Here is a 21,157-nt window from a genome sequence, read left to right on the forward strand (position 1 = left end):
ACTCCTCTCCCTGGCCCAGCTACAGTCACCAACTCAACTACCAGCTGACCCAACCCGACCACCATTCTGACCACTCCTCACAATCAACCAATAAACCTCCTGACCCGAAGCAACTATCCTCATGATCCAACCACCACCTCAACCACCCAACTACATGCTCCTGAGCCAACCTGAGTATCCCCCGAGCCAACCATCCAACTGCCCTCCTGACCTGACCCGAGTACCCATCCAATTACCCTGCCAACCCAACTACCTTTCAAACTAGCTATCCCTCCTGAGCATCCGATTACGCCTTGATCACCTCCATGACTACCTCAATGCTCTCCTCACCACTCAACTACCCTCCCAACTAACTCTCTGGTCAACCTGACCCAACTATCCACTCACCCACCTATCCACGTATCCATCTCAGCCAAAGCCCACTTCATCCACCTACCACTAACCCACCAAACCATTAACCCACTTACCTCCTCACCCGCTTACCCCAGAACCCATTCACTCACTCACTCACTCATCGGGTGGCATGGTGGGTGCAGTGGTTAGCGGTGCTGCCTCACGGCACTTGTGACCCAAGTGCGATCCCAGCCCCGGGTCACTGTTCGTGTTGAGTTTGCACATTCTCCCCATGTCTGCGTGGGTCTCACCCCCTCAATCCAAAGATGTGCAGGGTAGGTGGATTGGCCACGCTAAATTGCCCCTTAATTGAAAAACAAATGTACTCATTCATCCACTCACCCATTCACTCACATTGAAAGAGTGGAACTTTAATTACCATATGGCAACCAGGGCTATAAATAGGGCCGCACGCACCCTGTCTTCCCGACTCGACTCCACTCTGATGGAGTTCGCTAAGGAACATTGTACTGCACATTTCTGTGAAAGCCTGGATCGGCAGACCCCTGAAGAAATGTGTAGCAGGGGTAGAAATCTGACGATCATTGTCGCTGCTCAAAACAACTGTCCCATTATAGATTAAGATTTAGAAAAAACTTAATGTGGGCCTTTCACATCAGGATGGCTGAAAGTGCTTTGGATGCTTAACTAAAATTGTAATGTAAACAGATGCAGCAGCCAATTTGTGCACGGCATGGTCCCACAAACAGCAATGAGAAACAAATGGCCGTGTTATCTATTTCAACAATGTTTTTTGAAGAATAAATGTTGCCCAGAACATCTGAAGAACTTTGCTACTCTTCTTCAAAAGGTGCTGCAGGATCTTTTGTGTTCATTGGCAAGGGTAGTTATATATAGAATTTACAGTGCAGAAGGAGGCCAATTGAGTCTGCACCGACCCTTGGAAAGAGCACCCCACACCTCCACTCTATCCCTGTAACCCAGTAACCCCACCTAACCTTTTTGGGCACGAAGGGAAATTCAACATGGCTAGTCCATCTAACCTGCACATCTTTGGACTGTGGGAGGAAACTGGAGCACCCGGAGGAAACCCACGCAGACACAGGGAGAACATGCAGACTCTGCACAGCCAGTGACCCAAGCCGGGAATCGAACCCGGGACCCTGGTGCTGTGAAGCACCTGTCCTGACCACTGTGCTGCCCCTATCTTGGTTCTTGGTTATCTTGGTTCTACAGCTGAAAAATGGAGCATGCTGGACTCCTTCAATCCTGCACTGAAGGATTAGACTAGATTACATTTGCAGAGTGGACTTGAATCCATGACCTCGGACTCAGAGGAGAGTGTTCTGGGGCTGAGCCTAGGGTGATACATTGAATCAGACTGATTACCCGAAACCACGGGAAGGGATCACAAAGAGCTGACAGTCGAATACACATTTTATTGGAAGAAGTTGGCAATTAGCTTTTACTTTAAGACACATGACGCTGGCACTATGGTGCCAGGAACTACCTCCTGTGAGTTTTTCTCATGATCAGGGGATTGGTTGCTCACACTTTCTATTCTTCACCTTTTCTGAGTGGCAGTCTCGCTCCCTTTCTACTGGTTGATATGAAAAGCTGCTGCAATACTGGAAACCCTTGAGCCATCATATTGCAGGATTTCCTTGACTTGTCCAGGAAATAAAAATATAAGACTCAAGATCCTCCGCCTAGTGTCCTAGGTCCAACCATCTTCAGTTGCTTCATCAATGACCTTTCTGCCGTTATAAGATCAGAAACGTAGATGTTCGCTGATGATTGCACAAAGTTCAGCACCATTCGCGATGACTCAGATACTGAAACAGTCCATGTGCAAATTCAGCAAGACCTGGACATTTGCGCTATACACGTGCCAGGCAATGACCATCTCCAACAAGAGAGAGCCTAACCATCACCCCTTGACTGTCAGTCTTTCACTAATGTCCTTTGGGGAAGGAAATCTGCTGTCTTTTCTTGGTTTGGACTACATGTGACTCCACTTCTTGGCGGTCGCAGAGGCAGCCAGGTAATCCGGGGTTCCGGTACCCACTCACTCCGCTTTCTCACGAGTGTGTGAACACGGCTCACCGAGAACTGCGGTCCAACCCAGAAATGTGGTTGACTCTTAAATACTCCCTGAAGTGGCCAGCAAGCCACTCAGTTCAAGGGCAATTAAGGATGGATAATAAATGCTGGCCCAGCCAGCAATGCCCACATCGCTTGAATGAATAAAAAAAAATACTGTCGCTGAATCCCACACTATCAATATCCAGTGGGATAACATTGACCAGAAACTCACCTGGAGTAGTCATTCTGTAGCTAAAGGTGCAGGTCAGAAGCTAGGACCCCCCACTTCCCAAATCCTATCCACAATCAAGAAGGCACAAGTCAGGAGTGTAATGGAATACTCCCCCCTGCCTAGATGAGTGTGACTCCAACAACAATGAAGAAGCTCAACACCATCCATGACGAAGCAGCCCGCTTGATTGGTAACCCTTCCGCAAACATTCACTCTCTCCACCACCGATGCAGTGTAGCTGCCGTTTGCACCATCTATCAGATGCAGTGCATGAACTCACCCACCTTCCAAACCTATGACCACTAACATCCAGAAGAAGAAGGACAGCAGATATGTTGGAACACCCCACCTGGAAGTCCCCCTTGAAGCCACACACCATCCTGACTTGAGATATATCACTGTTCCTTCACTGTTACTGGGTCAAAATCCTGCACTGTACTTGTACCTACACCACATGAGACTGCAGCGGTTCAAGGCGGCAGCTCAGTTTGCAGGGGAAACTAGGGATGGGCAATAAATGCTGGCCTAGCCAGCTGCACCCACATCCCATGAATGGATTTTTAAAAAACTTGAAAATTCCAGTGGCCCCTTGCACATTGGGAACTTTGAAGGCCTTTGTCTTGAAAAGTGCCATTAGTTATTTGAAGGCAGTACTGCTCGCCTTCCGTTAACCACCCTGTCACACCATTCTGGCAGAGCACTGCAGGTGTCTTAGCTTGCCTGAGAACAAACAAACCACGGCTAACCCGCAGGTAGCGTGCATTGACGTGAGGTTGCGAGCATCACTGATTTTCGCCACTGATTATCTGAACATTGAGGGAACAAAATCTTTTCCTATTGATGAAGTTGGTGGGCTTACAGATGACAGTTTCATAGCCACATGGATGACATCAATAACAGCCTGTATTTCTCAGATCTAGCTACTCCAAATAAAGGCTATACTGGGCTCATGTACAACACCATGACAGCTTACCTCAACAGGACAGCATCCATTAACTGTCAATACAGTGGGTGACCCACTGACCGAATGATGTGACTAATGCCCCCAGTGTGAACCTGGGACGTATCTGCATGTATAAAAATCTAAGTGCTGATGTCACCTTCACAGTAACAGAAAAGACATTGCCTCAGGAGAAAGAGACTGAAAGCCAAGTTCCCAAAGCTGGCATATTTATGTCATGATGCTGGAGAAAACATTGCTTCCTCAGAAATGGCTACTGAAAAGAATTCAGATAGATCCTTGCAGACAAGGGACTGGCAAAGAATGCTTATGTCAACAGACAGAGTGAAATAGCAAGCACTGATTTATTTTTAAAACAACATAATTTTTCATTTAAAAGCCAAGAGATTTGAATGCCTTGACAGCTTGACAGTTCCAATGAATTTATCCACTTCTTATGCACATTCATGTCTAATTTTAACTATCCCAAAAAGGTACCTGAGCTCTCCAAAGGGGTACCTTACTTCACCAAGTAACTCTGGTAAGTTCACGCCTGCTCTCGAAAAGTTGAACGCCCACAGGTTGTGTTTTGGACATCCCAGTGCTGAAAACTGGATCCATTTGAAGGCACGTGCATAATGCAATTCACTCTCATTCCCCCCATACCCTCACTACCAATAGAAATTAAATGGTGGCTGTGGGTTAATTTTGGCTAATCCGGAGATCCGTTCTATTGCTGCAAATGTTCAGGCTTCTATATTTCCCTGCTTGTGCTGCACTGTACAAACCCAGCACTGCCACCTTTACAATGGTCCTGATTTTCTCAGGCAGTAAGTGGGAAGAATTGTTGGAAGATTTTGGCAGACACTTGACGATGTCCCCCCAATTTACTCAAATGCAAGGTGTCAGCAGATGGATCAAGGTCATCGCTGGAAACCAGGGGAGAAAATGCAAGCATATTTAGAAGTGGAATTTTGGTAGGAGGAGTCTGTGCCACATTTTACTCAGCAGAATATTTAAAGGCTGCCTGAAAACAAGCATTTTTTAGTGACATTCCCTAAACAATTTTAACAATTGGGAAGATGAAGAGGTGCACACACTGCAGCTCGAGAAGGATTTATACTGTAGAAGGAATTTATGTCGAGGGAATAGGCCAGCATGCTAATGGCTTTAGATTAGTCAGTCTCCCAAAAATTATGTTAGCCATTGGATGAAAATGTCAGAAGCCTGTGTCCAAACTTGGCTTTCCTTACTTGAGCTGATTGAAAAAAAACTTTATTCAGCGACTGCGATGGTGGATGTAGAAAATAGGAATAAGTAATAAAATACCTTCTTAAAAGAGACATCCTTAACCCATGGAAATGACCAGCTCTGTGTACCTCAAATAATTTTGAAGTCCAGCATCTCTCATATTTGGTTACAGGGAAACCAATGGTGTTTTGTATCCCAAAGTGTGTTATAAAGATTGAGCACTGGAAGCAGACTTACTTTGTCAACAAACAGCATTCCGTCATTGTTCTGTGGGTTGGTCTCGATTTTGAAGTTCATATCAGGGTTTCCATTGATAATCGTGTACACAGTTCTCCAAGCTCCTGTCGCTGGGTCATCATTGTCCTCCACAGTAAGATTCACTATAATTCCAGTAAATCCTTCATTCACTCTAGCCTGAAACTGATAAAAGGAAAAGAAAGGCAACATTGTTATGTGGCTGCAAGACTTCAATGTCGCTCAGTCATAACACAAACTAAATTATTCAAGTGCTTTGGCTCATTTTCTATGCTCTCTATAGTTTTGTTTTGATTCCTAACATTCAGTTCTTTTCCTATCACCAAATTATTCAAGTGGTATTCCACCTTCTGCAGAAATTACATTTATAATTAAACTGAACCACACATATTTTTTGAACAACTTTTTATTTGTTATGACTGCATTTTTACGGACTGTGAATTCAAGCCTTACAATAGGTGCAAATCTACTCGGGAACCAGGTAGCCCTTGTCGATGGTTGGAGTCTCCGCGACAGCCTCAAAGTGGGACATCAGAGAATTGTAGAATTTACAGTGCAGAAGGAGGCCGTTCGGCCCATTGAGTCTTCACCAGCCCTTGTAATGAGCACCTTACATAAGCCTACACCTGCACTCTCTCCCCGCAACTCAGTAGCCCCACCTAACCTTTTTGGATACTAAATGGAAATTTATCATGACCAATCCACCTAACCTGCACATCTTTGGACTGGGGAATGAAACCAGAGCACCCGGAGGAAACTCACGCAGTCACGGGGAGAACGTGCAGACTCCGCACAGACAGTGACCTAAGCCGGGAATCGAACCTGGGACTCTGGAGCTGTGAAGCAACAGTGCTGACCACTGTGCTAGCGTACTGCCCATTTTTATTTGCCGGCAAAGGTGGCAGGGAGAAAGGGAGAGACTGCAATCAGCAGAGGGGAGGAGAACACTCGTGTTTCTCCTGGTCGACAAAGAGTGCTGGAAAAAGAATTATGTCATGGAGTCAAACAGATCCTGCCTCTCTGTGATATGGTACGAATAAAGTAATGGCATGATGGGAAAACTGGTCAATGGGAAGACTGGTCAAAATATTTGATACAATGTAAGAAATGCTGCCCTAACCATTTCAGACCCCTGTAAGACTAATAAGGCTGACTCTGCATAACTTGAAGTATGAATAAGATCAGAGAAGGTCAAGCCATTCCAAAATACTGGACCTCGGCAACTCCTGATAAGACTAACTCGTCATAACCCAGGGCCGTAGGATAAAGCCAAGATAAGGTCAGGAAGAAATAAGTCTCCTCCGACCTCTCAATATTCCCTCCAAGGACAAGATAATGGTATGAGTGATGCGACAAAGAGCCCAATAAGGTCAGCAGGCATTGCTTCCGTTTCTACTTCCGATCGAATTCCTTACTAAGCTGTAGTCACGCAATCTTGATAATGATAATGTATAAATACTGAACTGATTTTCTGTAAAAGCGCGGACTTGAGAAGGAATCAGCAAGTTTCATTAATTGCTCTCTGACCTCAAGTTTCAGCCATTACTGCATGCAGTCGTTTTGTAAATAAAGCCTCGTTATTTTGTCTCAACGAGCGTTGTTGAATCTTTCTACTACAGAAGCAGGACAATATTGACTACAACATCGCGACTGCTGCTGGGTTTCATCGATCCCTATAAAACCGTGCGGCAGTAGAGAACTTTAACCCATTGCCATATTCCTGGACAGCACAATACTGTAAAGAAGCGGCTGGCACATGTGTGCTGTGTATTGGAGGCACACCGCACTTCAATCTTACACTGATTCATCCTTACTGCTCCATCCTGGTCCTCCCCCACTCCTCCTAGGGTTGGGAAAGGGGTGGGGGGCAAAGAATTATGCAATAATGCAAAGATAACAAACTGATTTTCCACCCTGACAACTCCGGATGCAATAGTTAATATTAAGTCAGCTTTTCTTTGTTGGTTGTTGTAATGCATGAATTGAAGTAACTTTCGTCTAAAAAGTCGACGGACAAAACAAAAATAGGCTTGATTAATAGCTGTAATTTTGAAAAGTCTCAAAATGGTTTATGAACATCTAACGTTTTCCCTGCAGTTGGTGGCAAATATGAATATGTACATAATTTCTCTTTGCACAAATGCATTTCACTGTTGAAAAGCTAATTGCTGTAAAATACAACTGACAATTTCAGATAACAACTCAGTCTTGATTGCAGATATGAACTTGACTTATTATCGACACAACTGAGTGGTAATAAACTCCCTTAACTAATCATTTCTGATGGCTCAAGTAAGTGATGAATTCAGCTAATCAAGATGAACTCAGTTTTGGGAAAAATTATTTCACTTTTTACATCCAATGTCGGTATCAAATAATTCCAGGGCAGAGGCAGAGCTAATCTGTCCCTGCATTGTTGTGATGCCGTGCCTGTATCTCAGCCTCAAATGAGCACGCATTATTATAACAAGGTGACATTTTCATTCCCTATACCTGCCATCCTTCTACATACTCCAAGTGATAATGCCAATACACTGCTCAGCAGCATCAAATTACAGCAGTTTTCTCGTTATTGACTAGGAGCCAAATCAATTGCTTTGAGACTAACCTAAACTCATTTAATTTAATTCTTCTGGGAGGAGAATTCTTATAATGCTGGGAAGGATTCAAATTCAAGGCATACAGATAGGAGTACAATGATTTAATATGGTGTTTGACCTAATTGCTTAATTCATAGAATCATAGAATCATTACAGTGCAGAAGGAGGCCATTCGGGCCATTGAGTCTGCACTGGCCCTCTGAAAGAGCGCCCTAACTAGGTCCACGCCCGCTCTCCTTTCCCGTAACCCCACCTAACCTTCGGACACTAAGGGGCAATTTAGTATGGCAAATCCACCTAACTTGCACACCCTTGGCCCACTCATCTCCCATTTCAAATACAGGGGTCGGTTAGCTCAGTTGACTGGACGGCTGCTTTCGCGATGTGGTATGATGGCAACACTGATCGTTATATTCCCTATACTGGTTGAGGTTATTTATGAAGAACCCACCTTCTCAATCTTGCCCCTCGCCTGAGGTGTGGTGACCCTCAGGTTAAATCACCACCAGCCAGCTCTCCCCTTCTGGCTGGTATCTGAATGGCCCAACAGTTGAGTGGAATGGAACGGTAAATGTAAAAATGCAAATGTCACCAGGGGGGAGCAGCCTCTGGGACTCTGGGGACATTTACATTTTTACATTTACCGTTCTACTCCACTCAACTGTTGGGCCATTCAGTTATCCTACCATCCAGCTCCCAGCCAAGTGTACATGCCGTATGCTGGGTAAAATGAGATGGCTGGTATGATTACTTCCCCCAATTTATACACTGGGATTTTAATGCTCCTTGTCCAGCAAGAGCGCTGCGTGAAAGCAGTTACGATTTGACCCTCCATGCTCCTGGCCTCAGTGGGGATTGAGCAGGAGTGGTCAGAAACATACCAGAATGGCCAGATGGTGGGCTCTTTTCAGCAAGTGGAACAGAGTAAGATGGATAGCTGGAGATCCAGCTGCTGCAAGAATAGACAGGATGAAGAAGGCTCAAGAAAGAACCCATGAAGATTTGGTGCGCGTATAATTTTAGTTATCTAACCTGGCGATGATACAGTTACTGGAGTAAACTGTGCTCAGCTCAGCTTCCGTAGTCTGAAGTGATATCTTCAAAATAATTTAGTAAGAATGCATTGTTGAGATAAACTGTTTACGGTCGACCAGCTTTATCTTAGTCAGTGTAGCTCTGGACAATGCCCTGTCTCTTGAAGAATATAAATTGTTACAAAATGCTGCACATAGCTGATTAGCCTGGTCCCCTTCCAGTCTAAACACATCAAACTGACAATAACCAATCAACCTTATCTTCCCTAGCCTCATGCTGTTGGATAACAACTAGATATTTTGAGGCTCCAGTTGCAAAGGTCAGGTTGTGACTGATTGCAAGACCAGTAGAAATACCACTGATTGTAAGAGGTCAGTAGTAGAGGTTAGCTCCACAGGAGAAGAGAATATATTACATATCTGTTCATCCGTAGCAATTGACATAAACATAGAAACTAGGAGCTGGATAAATATTGTGCTTCCAAAAGCTTAAATCAGATTTTGGTTGGATCCACTTTCTGGGGAGACAATGGGGATACAAGAGTCTAATTTCGTGGTCAACCCCCTGTGCTTGAACAGTGTCAGGAAGATGTCCCATTTGATTTTACTTGGGAAACACTAGAGGTGATCCTGGAACCAGCCGAACCAAGCATTAGGCCCCATAATACGTGCTCAAGAACTCCTTCCTGAAACAGGATTGTCCATCAGTAGATTGTCGTGTTGGGTGTTCCGCTATACAGATGAACCAACATGGTTGTAAATGGTACAACTCTGTTATATTACTCTTGATAACAACATCTGTAAACTTATGACTGTGGTTCGTAATTTACCCGTTAACCTGTGGACCTAGCCCTAACACTATCTTAGAGAGGCACTCAGCACATGGTGTATGTCTGAGTGGCACGCTGTGAGCTCTGTGCCCTGAGGTGTCTCCTGCTGGAATGAGCGGGAACTGTGGTGTTCCCCGTTTTATAGTGCGTGTGCTCTCACTGGTGATTGGCTGTGATGTTGCGTGTGTGTTGATTGGTCCGTTAATCTGTCCATCAGTGTGTATGTGTGTTTGCACCATGATATGTTTATCTGAATATCATGACATAGATGTGGCCCAGTTAGTGGCTGCCATCAGAAACGGAGGCATTTCTTTCTCTTATAAAGTACATTCCTGTGCAGTTAGGAGGAGCACCGGCTCTACCAGGTTACAGGCATGCCCCCGCCAAACCAGACCCTCTGCCTCACCAGTGAGGTCCTGAGGACCAACACCAACAAGACCTTGGACCCACCTCTTTGGATTTCCATCAGCCTTCAGATGCTAGCAATTTCCACCCACCAATCTTTGCTCCAGTAATGGAAGCAGCAAGCTTACAACATTTATAAATAATTAATTCAGAAATATGTTTGACAGCAAAATATTTTCTACTTATGCAAGCTGTTTTACATTCTGCATAATTTGCCTGGGTGACAACTTAATTACTACATTACGATAATAATCCTTATTAATTGTATCAATTGAAATAAACCTACAGTTAGGTGTTATTAAACTCCTCCCCGAGCAGTGTTCAATCATATTTCTGTTTGCACAGTTGTCTTCTTGATTATGATCAATATAACAATCACATACTGCGACAAAGGTATAAACAAACTAAAATACAAGGTAGTAGCGATTTCAGTAAAGTTATAATTGAACCATAGACAAATGAAAAATTGAAAAGATACTGGGCACGATTCTCCGGAAAGGTTTCTAAGTGCGGTAGCGAGCGGGAACTGCCGCAAGCTTCCCGGCACTCGGACCGCGAGGCTCTTAGATGTGGTTGAGGTCAAGAGGGATCCCCTGTTTCCCCGAGGGTCACGGAAGGTGAGCTACAGGGCAGCCAGTGCCGCCTGGGATGAAGTGACAGCGGATGCCAGCAACGGGAAGCGTGACCAGGAGGGCAGGTCAGCAGTGCCGCAAGAAGGTCAACGGCCTACACTGGGCCGAATGCGTGAGTTGACACCAACATACTGTCCCACCCTCGTGCGACCAGCCCCCCAACCCTCCATTTGCCCCACAACCCACCCTTCATCCCCCACTTCCTCCTCCCTTCAACACCCCTCCCTTCACCCCCTTCCCTTCACCACCCCCCCCCAAACCTTGCTTCCGCACCCTCCCCGCCCCCAACCAATGTGAACCGGACATGCGGTTATCGACGCCATCTCTGTCTCCGCAGGAGAAGCTGTCCGAAAATCATCAGGCGAGGGCCCAGGCTGGCAAAGGGGTGCCGGTCATAAGAATCCTCATGACATTTGATGAACGGGCCCTGGAGGTTACGGGTGTGGCAGAGGACAGAGCGGTCACCAATGCTGAGGTCGGCGCATGCTGCAGAGGTGAGGATTCACCGGGCCCCACTGTCAAACCTAAGTTGGTAATGCCATACAGACTGACCCATCACTCTCACTGACCATGTGTTTATTCTCCAGCCGACAGCATTGGCGCATCTGGGGTGGCCCCCTCCCCTAGGCGGAGAGCTCCGGGGATGCCACAATCGATGCGTTACAGCTGCCGTCTCCACTCTCTACCAGTGCAGAGGCAGGCACCTCAGTGGGCAAGGGTAGTGGTCAGGCTTCTGGGGCACAATCTGGTGAGCACAGAACACAGCCGCTGATGCACATCAGGTGGAGGCAGTAAAACCAAGGCGAGACTGCAATCGGAGGACTGCTGTATCCCAGGACCCAGCTAGATCACAGCCAGATGTTGAGCCTATGGAACATGCTATCCTGGAGCTGATGGAGACGTTAGGGAGTGGCCGGGACATTCAGAGGGTAATGTCAGTGACACTCCAGCAGGTCAATAGCCAATTGGAGGAATCCCAGAGGCTATGGGAGCAAGAGATGTCGCCAGCAATGCGCGGCACCAAGGCCAGCACTGCTAGGGTGGCGACCCCAGTGGAAAGCCTGGTGCACGACGCCAGCAGCATTAGTGGAGGCGCCCAAGGTGTGGCGCAGTCGGTGACGGCCATGGCTGAGGGCCTCGGCAGAATGTCCGACTCGCTGGATGACATGACCCAGTACCAGGCTGACCTTGATGAGGCGCTGAGGGACATGTCCCAATCTCAGATGGGATTGGCCGAGGCACTGCAGAGCATGGCCCAATCACTGAGGAGCATCGCTAAAGGCGTCGCCACCAAGGTGCAGATATCGGGCAGACACAGATGATGCAGGAGCAGCCGGGGCTCGATCCAACCGCCACTCCATCCTGAGGTGAACCCCAGGGAGGTGGCGCAGGGTGACAGCCTGGTCCCATCCTATGGACTAGCGACAGTTGCCACCAGCTATCCTGTGTACACCCCTCTGATGAGCCCACGTCTCACAGCCAGCAGCCGGAACAGCGTGGCACGGTTGTGCATGAGCCGCCATCAAATGCACTGGGGCCCTTCGCACATTGGAATGACAGAAAAATAAACTTGCTGTACCTTTTTGCACTACTTGGAATTGGTCGAACATTGCGAAGGCAATGGATTGACAACATATTTTATGTGGGCCATCTCGATTGTGAATGATGCGTCGATTTAAGTGGCGAAACAATTCTATTTGTTTAGTAATTTCACATTCAAAGTGGACTTTGAAGGGCCTCTTTAGTTTTTCACTTCAATTTAGATCTCACGACAACTAAAATTTGACAGAAATTTCTGAGAAAATAAAGAAATCTTAGGGAGAAAAATTATATTGCATACTACATTACGCATGAATAATTTATCATTACATATTCATTTTTGTCAAAGAGATTTAACCTTGAATTTTTCAGCTGATATCAAATAAAGTTCACAGAGCTTAAAAGCTATAACATAACCTTCCTTCATGTTCAAGAGAAAATTGAAGCAGTAAGGGAGGGGGTAAACCTGCACAACACATTTGAAATAGCCAGCTTTCTGCTTTGTTCTTTTGAAGCGTAACTGTTATTTAAAGATACAGTTATCCTACAACTGTTGCATTGGTGTAACCTGCACCTGGAGCTATAGTCCAAACTGAAAACAGATGGAAAAAACATTCTGACTGTCCCTGGCCAAGGGAGGCTTGCTCATCTTCATCCTCCAGTCAGTTTTGGTCTTCGTACCCAATTTGCACTCAAGGCCCAGGGTTGGTTTTGACTTTGAAGATAACCTTGTTGGGTGTGATCTACTGGTCGCATTGCACATGACCAGGAGCGCGACGCAGCCGGTAAATCATCATAGATCATAGAATTTACAGTGCAGAAGGAGGCCATTTGGCCCATCGAGTCTGCACCGGCTCTTGGAAAGAGCACCCGACCCAAGGTCAACACTTCCATAACACTAAGGGCAATTTCGGACACTAAGGGCAATTTCTTATCATTACCAATCCACCTAACCGGCACATCTTTGGACTGTGGGACGAAACCGAGCACCCGGAGGAAACCCACGCACACACGGGGAGGATGTGCAGACTCCGCACAGACAGTGACCGAAGCCGGAATCGAACCTGGGACCCTGGAGCTGTGAAGCAATTGTGCTATCCACAATGCTACCGTGCTGCCCGTAGATGCCAGGAGAAGTCTCCCATGGGCTTCCTGGCAGCCAGCATGCTTTCCGAAATCTACCCAGACCTTGCAAGGCGGAGAGATCAGGATCCCACCAACAATGGGCATGACCAAGCCCCAGACGTTTTAAACCTACTTAGACATAACCACCTGGGATCTACCAGCCTCTGGCATCTAACAATTTCCCCAGGGGGTCCCTAGCATGATATTCCTGTGGTGGTCGCACAAGATGTTCAGGGAGTGGAACCCCTTCCTGTTTACATAGGGTACTCCCTGATGGCCCGATGAGCGCATGGCAATATGGTGCCATCTATTAGATCCTGAACCTGGGACATCCCGTTGATGGCGGCGAAACCAGCTGCCCGGGCATCCTGGTTGGCTTGGTCCATGTCAACGTTTCTATAGTTCGCTGCCTGGTGACTTCACGGATGCATTTGTGGGCTGTAGCTTGTGAGATGCTGCACATGTTCCGACTCGAGCCCTGGAATGCTCCTGAGGAGTCGAGGTTCAGGGCTGTGGTAACCTTGACCACCTCTGGAAGCAGGTATCCACCTCCTCCACATGGACATGGCACAGGTGCCGCAGCATCCCTTTGTTGAGGCAAAGCCTCTTGCGGCGTAAGCTGTCTGTCATCTGTTCAAAAGGCCAGGGACATTTGTACTCCTTGGATTGTCACCGGCCTCCCTCTCTGGGTCCCTCAATGGCCTGATGGGTGGTCTGGTCCTCATGATTTGGGGCAGGGCCATAAACATGGGCTGCCACCTCGAGTCTCTGTCGACACTGCTTCCACCGCCTCCTCCGGCATCTGGCTATCTCGCCTGGTAGCAGCACCATGAGAGCAGCTTCCGTGACGTCCAAGGTACCATCCATTCCGTGTACTATCTGTGAGGAATTGGAGATGGTGACAGACTGGCAACCAGCGGTGACTTCCACTTTGTAACCTCCAGGCGCCCCATTGGTCCCGGCCCACCCGTCACGCCCTGCCCATGCACCCTCTGCCACAATTGTGGCCCCTGTTCTCCAGACCCCACACCCTGTGCCCCAGATACCCATATATAACATTACCTGCACCGGGACTGGTCCCCTTCCTGGTGCACAAACCCTCCTTCTGGTCGTTTAGTTGCACCCGGCACTGGGGTCCAGCCTCTGGGTGTTCGGATGTTGGCCACTGTGTCTGTGATGTTGCCTCCCGCAGTGTTCGGGCAAAGAGCCTTGGCTTCACGGACTGATTGTGATGCTGGGCAATAACCTCCACATGCTACATGGCACACCCACCCACAGGGATCCACTTGGGATGTTGGGATGTGTGAAGTGCTCACTTAACTACGATTGCCAATTCCCAATTAGCAATAACCTTCAGTCGCATGGCCAGAGGCCTCTGTGGTCAGTGGGAGGTATGGAGGTCGCTGAGGGAGGCGGGTAGGGCCTGAGATTGTCCCCGGAACAGGACCATGCAATCCATGGGTTGGCTTGGTGGACCCATGGGCACTGAGACACCCATCTGCCCGCAACCCCCCCCCCCACCCCACCCCCCCCCCCCCCCACCCCCCCCCGCAGCCCAGCCCATGAACGCCACCTCCCCATTCCATGCACTCCCCCCACAGATGGCAGCCCTCAACTGGGGCTATCCCCCCGGGGGTTCTCCCATCCCCCTCTGAGCACCGGGGCAGCAACCGTAGTACCACTGGGCCCATTGCCTGGGAGCGAAGATAGCTATTCACCTCCTCAGGTTCCTGCAGTAGCCCTTCCGCCTGCTTAACGTTTTTGAAAAGGGAGTACTAATTAGGGCAGCACGGTAGCATAGTGGATAGCACAATTGCTTCACAGTGCCAGGGTCCCAGGTTCGATTCCCTGCTGGGTCACTGTCTGTGCGGAGTCTGCACATTCTCCCCGTGTCTGAGTGGGTTTCCTCCGGGTGCTCCGGTTTCCTCCCACAGTCCAAAGATGTGCAGGTTAGGTGGATTGGCCATGCTAAATTGCCCTTAGTGTCCAAAATTGCCCTTATTGTTGGTTGAGTGGGGTTACTGGGATTGGCTGGTGTGGGGTTGGGTAGGGTGTACTTTCCAAGAGCCGGTGCAGACTCGATGGGGCGAATGGCCTCCTTCTGCACTGTAAATTCTATGATTCTATGAATTAGCGCCCGCTTGACCACTTGCTGGGGAGGCAGTTAGATCACAGAAGGTCATTAGATAGGATGTCTCTCCTGTTAATTGTATGGATATTGGCTTAAGTGGTTTCTCGCCATGCCACGGCGGGATCCTAATTTCGCCAATGGGAGCAGGCCGGGTTAGATCGCAAACAGATCGGCACACGGCTGGGTTCACGATTTTGGCCTCTCCCGCGATTTAACAGCCTCGTCTTTTCTCGCTTAAGCGCAACGCGGCCATTAAATCCTCCCCATGGTATCAGCTTTACCGGATAGGAACTCCCCAGGGCCCCAAAAAGTGACTAAGTGTCATTAGATCGCGGTGGGGAACAGAGCCGGCAGAAAGCTGCCAGCAAACCCATCCCAAATAACACTTCGAAATTTTTCCATTAGATTGCGCCAATTAATATATTGCAGTCTTTGCACAGCTCTAATGTCCCTGTTATTGTGATCGTAGTATTATGTAGCCTCCTTTATGTATTAAGGATTATACCCACCGCAGTGGTTCGCACTGCTGCATCACAGCTCCGAGGACCCAGGTCTCTGCCTGTGTGGAGTTTGCATATTCTCCCCGTGCCTGCATGCGTCTCACTCCCACAACCCAAATGTGCAGGGTGGGTGGATTGGCCAGGCTAAATTGCCCCTTAATTGGAAAAAAGGATGAAACGAAATGAAAATTGCTTTATTGTCACGAGCTGGCGTCAATGAAGTTACTGTGAAAAGCCCCTAGTCGCCACATTCCGGCGCCTGTTCGGGGAGGCTGGTACGGGAATTGAACCGTGCTGCTGGCCTGCCTTGGTCTGCTTTAAAAGCCAGCGATTTAGCCCAGTGAGCTAAACCAGCCCAACCAGCATTACACCCAAAATGCTGATCTGCAGGGAATTGGACTCAAACCTATTTAGCAAAGCCCTCTCCACATTAACTGCACCTTTTGTTCCGATTACTTGTCAGATAATCATGTTCTAAGTTTAAAAGCAAAAACAAATTAAACTTTCTCGCACACATAAAACAAAATCCCAATATTTGGTTCAACGTGGCTAAAGAGAGTTTTCACAGTGGTTTCACTTCATGAAGAAAATGCGTGCTTTAATGAGAATATCTCCCATTCCTTATTGATAAGTAATCACTGCAGGATATAAAAAGGATTCCCAGTTTAAGACTATTAAGTGAAAGAATTTAATTGGCCCACAGAAAAGCCCTACATTTTTGAGCTAACGGTTATTGCACAGGAAGTCATTTAATGGGGAAAATGATCAAATATAGAATATATTTGCTTCATGTTATGCCTAAAATCTTTCTTAGGACCCAGAGTGCCAGTAAGGATTGAACTTATTTGTTTTTATCCCATTCATTCTACTTACCTGTACCCGTGGTCTTAATCTACTAGCTCTCTGCTTGACTGGAAGCCAAGCCTGTCAATCAAAGGTTTTGTTCAATTTAAGACCAGCGCTTGAGGACCAGGAGGGAACAAAGTAATTTCTTTGAGTTTGGATTTTAGCCTGGGGGTGCTTTCCATGTGGGGACGTTGTTTTATGATTGGGAGACACAGGAGAATGGGTTCCCATTTGTTTGATTTTATTTTCTCTTGGTTTCCTAATGCAGGCAGTCTCATTAACATGCTGAAGGCCTGTGAGGCAGGAGAACCAGCAACACAAGGCCACAGACAGGAGAGCAGGTATTTCTTGTGGGAGGATTATGGGAGAAGTGGTGCAGGGTGGGACATTCTGATTGGGACAGAGATGATCGGAAAGAGGAAGTTGCAATCATGGTTGGGCAGGGGTGGAGGCAGCTGGTGGTGATGGGAGGAAAGGTTGAGGGGTATCAAAATGAAGTCAGAGGCAGGGGACAGGCAGATGGTTTCACAGAAGCAGATAGATCTTTTTTTTGAATATACATTTCGAGTACTCAATTCTTTTTTTCCCAATTAAGGGGCAATTTAGCGTGGCCAATCCACCTAGCCTACACAATTTTTTGTTGTGGGCGTGAGACCCATGCAGACATGGGGAGAATGTGCAAACTCCACCCGGACAGTGACCCAGGGCCGGGATTGAACCCGGGTCCTCGGCGCCGTGAGGCAACCGTGCTAACCAATGCGCCACCATGCCGCCTTCGAAGCAGATAGATCACTGTAGGGTTTTGTCTGGTAGCGTGTTGATTTTGGAGGAAACACTCCCGATCCTCTTGGCCCACAAGCAGTGCTATAAAAGCACCTACCCCATGGATTAAGTCCGTTTTCACCTGCTTCATGTTTCCTGTTGGCTAGGAACCATGGCTGACATGAGTTAAAGATACAATGGGCAGAATGTAATACAGCCTATCACGGCAGGGAAAATGGTGGCTGGGTCTCCTAGAAGAGGCTGTGTATCAATCTGCTGGTAATGAGAGAATGGCACAAAATTAAGATGGAGATGGGAAGGGGCCTATGCAAGTGACCTGCCCATTCACAACAGGCTCATTAATGAGCCAATTTAGGCAGCACGGTGGTGCAGTGGTTAGCCTGCTGCCTCACGGCGCCGAGATCCCAGGTACGATCCCGGCTCTGGGTCACTATCCGTGTGGCGTTTGCACAATCTCCCCGATATATCAACGGTATAGCCTCGAGCAGGACGACCAGCTACAACCCCCGGGGGAACGGGCAAGTAGAGAGGGAGAACGGCATGGTCTGGAAGACCGTCCTACTGGCCCTACGGTCCAGGGACCTCCCAGTTTCATGGTGGCAGGAGGTCCTCCGGACGCTCTCCACTCCATCCGGTCGCTACTGTGTACTAGCACTAACCAAACGCCTCATGAGCGCCTCCTTGTCTTCCCCAGGAAGTCCTCCTCTGGAGCGTCGCTGCCGACCTGGCTGGCGGTCCAAGGACCCATCCTGCTCCGAAAACATGTGCGGGCGCACAAGTCGGACCCGTTGGTCGAGAGGGTTCGCCTCCTCCACGCGAACCCGCAGTATGCTTACGTGGAGTACCCCGACGGCCGACAGGACACGGTCTCCCTGCGAGATCTGGCGCCCGCCGGCAACACGCACACCCCCCCGACACCAATCACCCCCTCCCTGCCACCGGCGCACCCCGCGAGCGCCCCCTTCCCGGGGGGATCGGTCCTCCTCCCAGGTCCGACCAGAAGTGAAGCGGAAGCAGAAACCGTAAGGCTCCCGGAGACGACAACACGGGAACAAGCACCACCACCGGGGCCGAGGCGATCGACGAGGACGACCAGACCGCCCGACCGACTTGTGGCATCAATGTAACACTACTATATTGTGGACTGTAACAAGAACGTTTTCCTTTTCCCCCTTTTACTGTAAATAGTTCAAAACAAAAAAAACCCTCTGTACATGCTGTGATGACATGCAAAAGTTTTCCTCCCAGGACCAGCCTTGTAAACCCTTACCACCATACGAAGCACCACCCCGCCGGGTTCATTTTTAACAAGGGGTGAATGTGGTAGTATGCATTAGGGGTCATGTGGGACTGTGAAGCCGTGATGTCATTGGCTGACAGATCCCGGGTCCTGGTTGGCTGTTGACCTCTAGCTCCGCCCTGAAGGCGGAGTATAAGAACCTGGAGTTCTCCCCCGCAGGCCAGTCAGCTACTGAACTGCGGGGAACAAGTCACGCTTAATAAAGCCTCATCGACTACATCTCTATTCGTCTCTCGTGAGTCTTTGTGCGCTACATAGGCCAACAAGAGATGAGGCCACATTGGATTTGGTACTGGGTAATGAACCAGGACAGGTGTTAGATTTGGAGGTCCGTGAGCACTTTGGTGATAATGACCACAATTCGGTTACGTTTACTATAGCGATGGAAAGGGATAGGTATATACCGCAGGACAAGAGTTATAACTGGGGGAAAGGCAATTATGATGCGATGAGGCAATACTTAGGATGCATAGGATGGGGAAGGAAACTGCAGGGGATGGGCACAATTGAAATGTGGAGCTTGTTCAAGGAACAGCTACCGCGTGTCCTTGATAAGTATGTACCTGTCAGGCAGAGAGGAAATGGTCGAGCGAGGCAACCGTGCTTTACAAAAGTAGTTGAATCACTTGTCAAGAGGAAGAAGGAGGCTTATGTAAAGATAGATGAGCTCCAGGGTCCCAGGTTCGATTCCGGCTTGGGTCACTGTCTGTGCGGAGTCTGCACATCCTCCCCGTGTGTGCGTGGGTTTCCTCCGGGTGCTCCGGTTTCCTCCCACAGTCCAAAGATGTGCAGGTTAGGTGGATTGGCCATGATAAATTGCCCTTAAGTGTCCAAAATTGCCCTTAGTGTTGGGTGGGGTTACTGGGCTATGGGGCTAGGGTGGTGGTGTTGACCTTGGGTAGGGTGCTCTTTCCAAGAGCCGGTGCAGACTCGATGGGCCGAATGGCCTCCTTCTGCACTGTAAATTCTATGTGAAGGTTCAGTTAGGGTGCGTGAGAGTTACAAGTTAGCTAGGAAGGACCTAAAGAGAGAGCAAAGAGCCAGGAGGGGACATGAGAAGTCTTTGGCAGGTAGGATCAAGGATAACCCTAAAGCTTTCTATAGGTATGTCAGGAATAAAAGAATGACTAGGTTAAGGGTAGGGCCAGCCAAGGACAGTAGCGGGAAGTTATGCGTGGACTCCGAGGAGATAGGAGAGGTGCTAAATGAATATTTTTTGTCAATATTCACACAGGAAAAAGACAATGTTGTCGAGGAGAACACTGAGATACAGGCTACTAGACTAGAAGGGCTTGAGATTCATAAGGAGGAGGTGTTAGCAATTCTGGAAAGTGTGAAAATAGATAAGTCCCCTGGGCCGGATGGGATTTATCTTAGGATTCTCTGGGAAGCTAGGGAGGAGATTGCTGAGCTTTTGGCTTTGATCTTTATGTCGTCATTGTCTACAGGAATAGTGCCAGAAGACTGAAGGATAGCAAATGTTGTCCCCTTGTTCAAGAAGGGGAGTAGAGACAACCCCGGTAACTATAGACCAGTGAGCCTTACTTCTGTTGTGGGCAAAGTCTTGGAAAGATTTATAAGAGATAGGATTTATAATCATCCAGAAAGGAATAATTTGATTATGAATAGTCAACACGGATTCGTGAAGGGTAGGTCGTGCCTCACAAACTTTATTGAGTTCTTTGAGAAGGTGACCAAACAGGTGGATGAGGGTAAAGCAGTTGATGTGGTGTATATGGATTTCAGTAAAGCGTTTGATAAAATTCCCCATGGTAGGCTATTGCAGAAAATACAGAGGCATGGGATTCAGGGTGATTTAGCAGTTTGGATCCGAAATTGGCTAGCTGTAAGAAGACAGAGGGTGGTGGTTGATGTGAAATGTTCAGCCTGGAGTTCAGTTACTAGTGGTGTACCACAAGGATCTGTTTTGGGGCCACTGCTGTTTGTCATTTTTATAAATGACCTGGACGAGGGCGTAGAAGGATGGGTGAGTAAATTTGCAGATGACACTAAAGTCGGTGGAATTGTGGGCAGTGCGGAAGGATGTTACAAGTTACAGAGGGACATAGATAAGCTGCAGAGCTGGGCTGAGAGATGGCGAATGGAGTTTAATGCAGAAAAGTGTGAGGTGATTCATTTTGGAAGGAGTAACAGGAATACAGAGTACTGGGCTAATGGTAAGATTCTTGGTAGTGTGGATGAGCAGAGAGATCTCGGTGTCCATGTACATAGATCCCTGAAAGTTGCCACCCAAGTTGATAGGGTTGTTAAGAAGGCGGACGGTGTGTTAGCTTTTATTGGTAGAGGCATTGAGT

The 21,157-nt window shown here is 48.0% G+C and overlaps 1 protein-coding gene across 1 annotated transcript in view; it reads right to left on the reverse strand.

Annotated features, from left to right (window-relative positions):
- Positions 1-21,157, reverse strand: part of cdh13 (cadherin 13, H-cadherin (heart)) — a 164,800-nt gene that overhangs the window by 127,632 nt on the left and 16,011 nt on the right. The window contains exons 3-4 of the mRNA XM_072466783.1: positions 16,787-16,837; positions 5,100-5,282 (exon numbers count right to left, since the gene is read on the reverse strand). Coding sequence (XP_072322884.1) covers positions 5,100-5,282; positions 16,787-16,837 — 234 coding nt within the window. The remainder of the gene's footprint in view (positions 1-5,099; positions 5,283-16,786; positions 16,838-21,157) is intronic.

This window comes from Scyliorhinus torazame, chromosome 10, assembly GCF_047496885.1.
Source record: "Scyliorhinus torazame isolate Kashiwa2021f chromosome 10, sScyTor2.1, whole genome shotgun sequence".
Classification (NCBI taxonomy): Eukaryota; Metazoa; Chordata; class Chondrichthyes; order Carcharhiniformes; family Scyliorhinidae; genus Scyliorhinus; species Scyliorhinus torazame.